Source organism: Carassius carassius, chromosome 25 (assembly GCF_963082965.1).
Source record: "Carassius carassius chromosome 25, fCarCar2.1, whole genome shotgun sequence".
NCBI lineage: Eukaryota > Metazoa > Chordata > Actinopteri > Cypriniformes > Cyprinidae > Carassius > Carassius carassius.
The window spans coordinates 8,097,835-8,108,478 of NC_081779.1; the positions used below are offsets into that span (position 1 = coordinate 8,097,835).

Consider the following 10,644-nt stretch of genomic DNA (forward strand, 5'->3'; position numbering starts at 1 on the left):
CCCATGTGGCTAAAAAGATGCTCTGCACCTGGCATCTCAATGAGAAGCTCAGTCCAGCACACTTCCTCATCGAAGATCAACGTGTCTAATGCATGCAGCACGTTTATAAAAACGAGATGGAAGTACATAACTTTACCTGTGAACATACAGAAATCATTTAATTCATATACTTTTAGTTAAAGTGACACGGTTTAAAAGAGTACACCCAGACTTTTGCAGTTAATAATTATAACGCAATTCCCTTCAGTGTCACTAGACGGCAGTGAGAACTGATGATGCTGTAAGGCAGCCACACCCATGTGTATGTCAGTGCAGGTGCATTCTCGCTGTTCATGCTGTCATGCGCTGTTTCCAAATGTAGGAACATATTTATATATTACTTTCAATAGTATTTGATATTAAAAAAAAATTACAATTAAGTCCAATTACAATCAAGGAACTTAACCAGCATCAGGACCATAAGGTGTATAGGGCAGCATCACTGCAGCATCACTGCAGCATTACACAAAGTGGATCTCTTACAAGTGATAGGGTGCTTCCAGTGGTTTGAATGAGAACTGCAATGCAGTATGACACTGTCGTGGACTTTTCAGTGCAATGCCTTTTAAATAATTCAGTGGCTATGCCATCATACCTTTCAGAATATTTGAATGATTTCTTAAGGATCATGTGACTCTGAAGACTGGACTGGAGTAATGATAAATATATAAGTATAGGGCTGCAATTAACGATTATTTTGATAAACGATTAGTTGGCTGATTATTTTTTCGGTTAATTAGTTAAAATCCCAGTTTTCTTTATTAAATTTTTTTAATGACAAAAACACATTATTCCACATTCTGCCCAATGTCCATAAAACAAATGTACCAACTGAATGCTATGAAAACATACAGTGCTTAATTTATTAGACCACCTGACATAAGAAGAAGAAAAAATTAATATATATACATATAAGGAATCTGTTAAAAATTATTCTAAAGTATTGATTCTGAAGCATTCTAAAAATATTATTGTAATTTTTGGAGAGATAAACTGAAACAACTAAATTGTATTTATTCACATAATAACAAAAACGGCCTCCTTTGCCTTTGATAACAGCTCGCATGCTTGCTGGCATTGTTTATGTAGCCTACTTTTTGACTAACTGGGTATCTTAATAAAAAAAACACTATGTAACTTCACAGTTCAGACTCTCATAAACTACTTGCATTGCATGTTGCCTTTTAAACCTAAATATAAATGTTCAACAACAGATATTTCAGCACAATTAGTGTTTTCGCACTGAATATCATCTCCCTCTCCTCTCTTGTGTTTTGTCTGTTTAAAGCGCGCTCCCGCCGCTGTTCCCTACTTGATAAAGATTGCAACTTAACGCACTGTTAGGGAGGGCCTTTATGCAAAAATGAAAGGCTTGCGTGAATTTGTGAAATTTACAGATAAGGATATGACCGTTAACTAAAAGTTTTTTTTGCGCCGTGGACGCACACATCTGTAAAAGCGACTGGCAGGCAATTATTACGCTGATGCATCAGCTTGAAGCTTAAAATAAAAATTTATCATGTTTTGGGCAGCCTGGATCACGTACTTTTTCTGCAGGAGCTCATTCTGTTTCCTCCGATATTTTTGGATGCATTTTGTCCATAGAAATGCGTTATTCAGTGCTGCAATACACCTGGCTGCAGTTGTAAGTGCGCTGTGGGCAGACCAGACTAATCGATAATGAGAATCGTTGTCGATGATTTTCATTATATATTATTTATAAATATATAAATAATTATACAGTTTTCCTCCACACCTTTTCAGCTTATCAATTTTGAGTTCCATATATTTATTTATTTTTAATTTATTATATTATTAATAATAATGATATTTCTCATTCTGAGATTCTTTTAAATATTTTACACTATGTTCATGACACTTTTCTGACAACAGCATTCAAAAATGCCAGAATGAATGAAATAATGACCAACAGACACAATGATGCTTTCAGAATCAGGCATTGTTCAATGAGCATGGAAGACACCAGACCCAATATCTGACATTAGTAAAGTACTTAATATCTGGAACAATCAAATCACAAAGCAACATGACAAAGGCAAAAAACACATGCCACAATCCCTTCATCGTACACCAGACATCAGAATCATTTAGAACTGGCAACAATCACTGTGTAGCACCAGGTTTTAAAACCGTTTGCACTGTCTGACATACCTGTAATTATTTTATTAAAACAACTGGACCTTAAATACAAGTTGATATCAACACATTTGATTCCAACATCTCGCAAAATGTATCAAACTGCTTTAGCACAATGACGGAGAACAATTGTAAGCGATGCTGTGTTATTTCACACATTTAACCAAACCATACACATTACTTTAATATATTCATAAGCACCCAAATCCAGTCGCAAAGAACCCTGTTGCTGAGCTCACAGCAATACTAGAGTTAATTCATACAAAAGAAAACACCAAATGCATTTAATGACCAGGTGTCAGAGCAATTCAACTGAATAATGTTACATGCTGAGATAATGCTTTTAACAGTCTGGATTATACAACGATTTAATACGATCCAAGTAGTGTGTGACCATAAGCACCAAATAATGTCAATGCATTGAAATCTACAGCTATGGAATGGACCTGAAGTGAAGTGGTGGTCTTCCAAGTGCAGGATTTGTGAATGTAAGACAAAGAGAGTGAGTGGAAAGGTTGAGCAGGTGTAAAAATCTAGTTAAATAATCCTATTGAGCAGCTATTTTTTCAAAATTGCTGGTTTGTCAAATAAACATCTCAGGTTTGGTGAGGTAAGTTGATAATTTGCCCTTTTGTGAACATTGAAATTAGAAAAGTTAGATACGGGATCAGTTTCAAGTTTGATCTGGGACCTGTTCAACTTTTTGTCTGTTAAAAGGCAAAAATGAGATTTAGCAGGAAATGATCCCGTCTGAGAAGGATACTGACATCAATTATCCAGTCTGAGACCACCTGGATTCACAAGTGTAAGAAAGAACGGTGAGATCTCCTGATATGCTCCCTGACTGCCGAGTGCGTGTGTTTAAAATGAGTTGTAAAAAAGAAAATCCAAATAACCAAATTGAAAATATAAGAATTTATATATAAAAAAAAATGCAGAACCAAAAAAATACTCCATAACAAAAGTCATCTTCATTACTGAGCACATAAATTAAAAACTACACCTCCTTCATCTTCACCCATCATCCCTTCTTACTGTCTGGCTGAGAGAGGGATGTGAAGATGGAAAAGAGGACGACAAGCACCAGATTAAGTAGAGAGTGGATCTATATTAGTGTCTATGGAGGGCCCTTGCGCCTGCCTTTACCTCCCTCTCTGTGAATTCTCTTGTTCTGCATGTTCATTTTTTCTTCCGCTCCTGTGAACATCTTGGGCAGTACCTGATGTAGACGGAAAGACAGATGCATATTCACTAAAACCCAAATTCTCTATTGCTATATTTAGGGAGCTAGTCCAGACTAAATGTTCTATTTCTGCACTGATGTCCAACAGCATTGACTTGCATCAGTTTCAAGGGCAAAAATCACATGACTACTAACCATTTCCCCCTGGGCTTGGTGGTCAGACCCACACAGGCAAAGTGGAACCACTCAATAGAACACTAAAGAAAGAGAAACACACAAAGCACTGAATATAAATGTACAGGAATCTTCTGTAATACACTGCTGCAGTCTGGGAATGGAGTTTACAGCATATGACTAGATACTTAACCTCAATTAACTGCATTAAATGAGAAAGGAGACTCACGTCTGTATTGTCACAGCCAATCATCTCTCCGTATGAAACCTGATGGCAGAGGCAATAGGTGGGCTCATTGGGGTCCACTGGCATATCCAACACATCCGAGGGGTGTACGTTCCCAAAGTTCACCGTCGGTGCTGGAAACTCAGAGCTGGAAGAAAATTTGATTCGATCTCGGAATGCATTTATTTTTATTTTGGGGCATTTTGCCTCTTTTATTGACAGAAATGGTTAGAAAGGCGAAAAGCAATGACGTGTCCCGGACTGTAGGGCAAACAACTAACCATTTGGTTTTTCTAAAGATTAAAATTTTATTTCAAAACAACTTCTCAAATATTTATGTACATGCTGGGAGGCTCCATTTCCCCTCTACTTGGAAATCTATTCAACATCACAAACACACTGTGTTTACAGCCTAAAGAAATCTCTACTAAAAGATGAAAAATAAAACAGAACTTAAGCTGCCTGTGGCACACAAAGATTTAAAAAATCTATTTTTGAAATAAGTCTCTTATGATCACCAAGGCTGCATTTATTTGATCAGAAAAACACATTAAAACAGTCATATTATGAAACAACTTTAAATATATGAAACAATTTTAATATATTTTAGAAAAAGTAATGTATTCCTGTGATAGAAAGCTGAATTTTCAGCATCATAACTCCAGTCTTCAGTGTCACGTGATCCTTCAGAAATCATTCTAATATGCTGATTTGCAGATCAAGAAACATTTATATAGAAAGTTCAACAGAAGAACATTTATTTGAAATAGAAAAATTTTGTCCCGACTTTACTGTCACTTTTGACCAACTTAATGCATTCTTATCAAACCATTTGAACAGTAGTTTATATGTATGAGGAATACAAAGCTGAAAAGTTGAATTACAAAGACAAACCAGCTATTATTGTAATTCTGGTGCCACAAGCAGCACAAAAAAGACACACTTTACGAACAAAAAGAGAATTCTAATAGAAAATGTGTGTGATTCTCACCTTTGTGTGAGTTTGACCTTCTTCTGTCCGCTCTTTGAGCTGCAGTCATCGTCAGAGTTCTTCACCTTCGACCTAGTGCGAGTCACCTCCTTCTTCTTGGGTCCTCGATGGTCACCTTCAAAAAACAATAAAGGATTATCAGAGACAGGGTTGTATGTCTAGAGATCCACATAAGAGATGTACATGTGCCAAAACAGCACTAATAGTCATAAGAAGCTATCAAAAGCACAACTCTCACTCTTGTTGCCCTTGCTGGAGGTAGAGTCATAATCTGTGCTTTCTATCTGTTTCTCCTTGAGGTCGGCCTCAAAGCGAGCCAGGTCTGTATCCAACCTTCGGATATGCTTGTCCACCTAAATGCATGAAATAAATGAAGTGTGACCCACTGTAGTAACTTAGTTATAAAGCAACTAAATGTACATTACAAATAAATATTTTACAATGTATTTAACATATGTGACCCTGGACCACAAAACCAGTCTTAAGTGTCAATTTTTCGAAATTGAGATTTATACATACTCTGAAAGCTGAATCGAAGCTTTCCATTGATGTATGGTTTATTGTATATGAGGGTACAAAAAAAAATCAAAATATTGAGAAAAATCGCCTTTAAATTTGTCCAAATGAATTCTTAGCAATGCATATTATTAATCAAAAATTAAGTTTTGATATACTTATGGTGGGAAATGTACAAAATTTCTTCATGGAAAAGGATCTGTACTTAATATCCTAATGATTTTTGGCATAAAAGAAAAATCAATAATTTTGAACCCTTTTTTTTTTATTTTGGCCATTACTAAAAATATACCCCAGCAATTTAAGACTGGTTTTGTGCTCCAGGGTCACATATAATACTAATTATATGCTTGAACTGCGAATATGCTTTTGATTGAAATCTCATTTGCTCACCAAGACTGCATCGTTTAGAGCAAAATCGTTAATATTCAGAAATATTATTACAATTCAAAATTTGTATTTTATATTACTAATATATATATATATATATATATATATATATATATATATATATATATATACACACACACACATACATATATATATATATATATATATACACACACATATCATATATATATATATATATATATATATATATATATATATATATATATATATATATATATATATATATATGTGTGTGTGTGTGTGTGTTTTTGTGCTGGCAAAGCAGAATTTTTTTGCATTACATGATCTTTCTGAAATCATTCTAATATACTGCTCAAGAAACTTTCTTATTATTAACAAAGTTCATAATAGCTATGCTTCATAATATTTTTACACTATTTGTAGTATAAAATATTTTATACTATTTGTAGTATAGTATTAATCTCTTCACTTCTTCATTTGAAAGTTATACATCAACAGAATCTGCAGTAGTTATAGAAGCTAATTTGTAAGGAGCAGATGCAAATTCACACTAACCATCTCATAAGTTTGCATTGCAAGCTGGACCTTGTCATCTCCAAACTCTTTACACTTCCCATAAGACTGCTGGATCTGTCTTAACAGCGAGAGCTTCTGTTCAGAGGACAACGTCCGAGTGTTGGCTGTGTATTCACGAGCCAGAGAATCAATCTGCCCTTTAAGATCTACAGAAAGAAGTAAGATGCAAACAACCAACCACTTCCGAACACCCATTTACTACCCCAAACAAGCAGACATTAAAAATAAACGTAAAAATGTTAATTGATGTCTTTGATCAGGGTTGGAGCCAAACTCTGCACTGCATTGGCCCTCTACAGTTTAGACTCACCCTCTGTCCTCTGGTCCAGATCTCGCATCAGCTGGAAGTTCCTCTGCAGTTCAAAAGGCAGATTCTCTATGCCTAAAGAGATAGAGTGACAAATAAATAATCTAACACTATGACCAAGGCCAGAAACAGACCCATAAGTCTGTGCGCAATAGAAAACCAGCACTACAGTAAACAATCTCCATCTGTACGAGCGCAAGCTAGCTCGACTTTATTGAAACCTTGCGCTTTAATAACGCCAGGTATTCATTTTAAATATTTCATTATTTTAATGGCAATAGTATTATATTCTGTATTACATTCACGTTTATTTGTGCCGCTCCAACCAAACAAAACTACAAAGCCATCGTTCACTTCATAACACTCTTTACATTTCCAGTTAGATTCAGAGCCCAATGGTCGTACTGACGTCTTTATTAGCGCTGTTTTGTGTCGTTCAGCGACCGTTTAATTGTAAACCGTAAGTGCATGTGAAACGTGTAGACATGCCGGACAATTTGAACGCGGAAGAGGTTTGTTATTGGGGATGTATATCGAAACAAAGATAACAGCCTTACTGTCCAAGTAGTGCTCTAGATACATTCCAGCCGCCATTTTGACAAACACAAACAAAGCTTCTTCCGGTTTCGCCGGAAGTTCTGGGGTAGCTTTGATGGGGAGGGGTCATGAGTGGGGGGTGTCACCTGAACTCTTTCATGTCCTCTATCTGTACTTTGAAAGTATGTTAAAACAGAATAATAAAACTCCTCTCTGGATGTTCAGAGATATGTGCAATGGCAAATAGCACAATGAGTGTAGTAGTAAAAAATTAGGAACAAACTGTAGGATTTTGTTTTTGTTTCACATTTGATGAATGGCTATATTCTTATTTATTTATTCTGAATATAAACATCTGTTAAGTAATTGAATGAATCTTAGGAAAATAGTGGTCTGACATTATATAAGAGGAATTTGTTGACAATTATTTTAAAGTGAAAAGATCAAATTAGACCCTTGGGCTAAGATTCTCCACAGAATTGGCACTGAAATATAATAACATTTATTGTAATTCATGGGGTTATTATTTAGTAATTTAATTCAGATGTACATTTCAGACTTCTTCACTATTCATTAAAACCTAGTCTAATTGAGTGAAATCTTTCAGTGTCCATTTTTGACATTGGGGATTCCATTTTGTCTGTCATTGGTTATTCAATTATTCATCCTGTTTTTATGTAGTATTTTAGAACATGACATTAAAAAATAGCAAATGTATCTAAATAGGTTACAGTTTAAAAGTAATTGCACATCATTCTTAAGGGAAGCCCTTTTCTTTTCCCCATCTTACCCTGCTGTGGTATTAAGTGTTGAACTAAAGTGTAGCCTACATCAGAAGAGTCACCAAATTTACCGGGCTTAGGACAATGTTTTTTTTTTATGTCACATAGGACCTCTCATCATAGGGTGCAAATCAAAAAATTTCCCCCACATTTTTCAAAATCACCTGATTGTTTTAGTTTTCTTCATTAACTTATCAGCATCATCTAAATAAACAAATGAGATTTGTTTATTTAACATATAATTAATGTCATCTGTTCTTTATCTGAAGCTATACAGCTGTTCCTAACACATACTCTATACTTTTCACCAGGAGAGGGCAATAGACTTTATAATAGACTTTGAACTGTTTAACAAGAAAACCTGGAGACTGAGCTCCAGGGAGTGTTGGACAATAGTCTCTCTCTCTCAGGACAGTCATTATCCCAATAAACACATAACAGAAGTTGAGCTTACAGCCAGACAACAATATAGCAGTTAAGACTGAGTTGTGTAGTATGTAGAGGATACTCACACTTAAGCGAGAGCTGGCACAATATGTCACCCTACAGGACTGCCAAAAGAACAATTACTGCTGCTTTCCTAATTGAGATGCATGTCTAGCTTCCTCCTTATTTTGAAATTGCTTGGCCTTGTATTCACATATGTAGGCTATTCAGGACTATGTAGTCTGTGAATACTCTGTACTGCTGAATCATTTTCTAAAATTGCTGTTGATGAACATAATTAAGATCTAGCGAGATAATCACTTGCAAAATACGATTCAAGATGTTATTTGCATGCTGATTTCTATTCTGTTCTTTCAATTTTTAAAAGCACTTTTTTTTTTCGACCTAAGCAGATAAATGTCGGGTCAGATAAAGCAGCTTTCAAAGTCTCCTCTAGCTGTGACTGGTATAATTTTGCCTCAGTAACACCCACATATCATATGAAGTATTAAGGGAGCACTCTCTGTTTAGTGTTGTCAGTGGTCTCCCTCAAGGAGAAATTACGGTGGCAATGCTAATAAGCATTTATGTTCCCTTGAGCAAATTAAGAAGGGAGAAGACAAGCACTCTTTCCTAGACAGAGTCATAATCACAATGCTCATGGCGCTCATTTAGGGGAAGCATGCCACTCATATTATTTGAGTGACTTGATTTTCACCATTATTACCGCTTAGAGCTATCAGGGGATGTGAAATATTGTTTACGAGAAATACTTTAAAATTGCAAAATCAAAAAGCAATTAATAAAAAAAATAAATAAAAAAAATCCAAAATCAGCACGAACTGAAATTTTTAAGTGTAGACCAGATTTTATTTCTTTGAATTATAATGTTTTTACTTTTATACTCACAGATTCAACCATTTTGCCCACATTGTATATATGATATATGATATGATATATTATATCATATTATTATGCCCTTATACCGAAATCCATACATGGCTTGAGAAAACAAACAAACAAACAAACAAACAAACAAACAAAAAAAAACATATATTTAAACAGATAGATAGCATGGCAGAGGTTATATTTTCAGAGGATTAACCCTTGACATGAACTGACCCTTTCAAGCAAACCCGTTTGCAGATCAAGTAAACTATAAAGCCCTTGCACAGGCACAGGGCTGCGAGCTCTGGGAAATTCACCTTCTCAGAGGGCCAAAGAAATGTTCAGAGTGAATAAAACCCTGCTGAATTACTTTGGTCAAACATGAAGTTATTGATCGTGGCCAAGGGCAGTATAGAGCTGGGCCTGACCCTGGTTCTCTGTCTGAATTAGAGCTGCGCAGGTCTGATGTACTCACACTGTGCAAATGGGGAAGAAATCAGATTTGCAGCGGCTGTACTGCAGTTTGCTATGGGGATTGCTTAGAGCATTATCCCCATCATCATGCCTTCTATGGCACATTGGGAGGTCAGTACATGTTCATTGCTATTTATAATTATGCAATTAGTGTGACAATATGTGGTAAGTTATAACAGCATGTAATGTAGCCTAAAAGCATGCAAAAATAATGTTGTTTAATTATCAGCATGCTACCTTCAAATTATAGATGCTGCATATAGTTATACTAAAATGATGTGTTATTATGTGTACAGACAGACACGCACAAATCAAAATATGAGTCATAGGAAGTCCCAGTCTCAAAGTGAATTTGATTTCAGTAGCTGCTTTGAAAATGAGAGATATTATGGAGAAAGGGAGGGAGAAAGAAGCATGACTCACCCTTTGAGAGAGCCTTCTGTAACTTCAGGCAAGCTGTTTGGTGCATAAATAAAAGATGATATAGTGTCCCATTGTTGGTTTTGTGATGTCAGGATGAGGCTTCTCCCTCCTTCTTCCTCTCTATTTATCTCCCTCAGTGTCAGGTATATGCCTTCTTTTTAAATTAGAGAAAGATGAGGCATTTATTTGTGTAGAGTCATTTATAGAGTGCATTTGGTCCCTGTAAAGTAGGTAAGAACCCCCCCTCACACCTCTCTCTGTCTCACATACACACAAACAAGATTAAATAATTTTTTTCATGTTTTTGAAGAACTCTCTTATTGAATATTAATTAGTATTTAAACATTTAGTATTTAAATATAAATTATTAACAACATATTTACTTGTAAGTTTCCAAATGACTAAACATAAATAATGGGCCCTTTCTTAATATATGGTGAAAAACTGTGCAGTTTGGGGGGCGATAAAGCTCATCTCTGCCTATACAGAAAATTTGTTAATGTGCTTAATAGTGTAAGTTTCTAAGGATATACAAAGGCATTCAACGTAAACCTAAAAGTTTATTTCAGAAAT

At 35.4% G+C, this 10,644-nt stretch overlaps 1 protein-coding gene across 3 annotated transcripts; it reads right to left on the bottom strand.

Moving 5' to 3' along the window:
* Window positions 1-1,981: 1,981 nt before the first annotated feature.
* On the bottom strand, window positions 1,982-10,132 carry LOC132104079 (inhibitor of growth protein 4-like). Of its 3 annotated transcripts, none has more exons than XM_059509290.1 (8): window positions 10,072-10,132; window positions 6,545-6,616; window positions 6,214-6,380; window positions 5,009-5,123; window positions 4,771-4,885; window positions 3,783-3,927; window positions 3,575-3,636; window positions 1,982-3,415 (listed from the first exon to the last, which is right to left on the bottom strand). In XM_059509290.1, the coding sequence occupies exons 1-8, from the start codon at window positions 10,115-10,117 to the stop codon at window positions 3,376-3,378; spliced, it is 762 nt and encodes a 253-aa protein (XP_059365273.1). In that variant the 5' UTR covers window positions 10,118-10,132; the 3' UTR covers window positions 1,982-3,375. The 3 variants fall into 3 exon arrangements, with proteins under 3 accessions (XP_059365273.1, XP_059365274.1, XP_059365275.1); XM_059509291.1 differs by lacking the exon at window positions 10,072-10,132 and adding an exon at window positions 7,099-7,222; XM_059509292.1 differs by lacking the exon at window positions 10,072-10,132 and adding an exon at window positions 6,951-7,078.
* Between the last annotated feature and the right edge of the window lie 512 nt (window positions 10,133-10,644).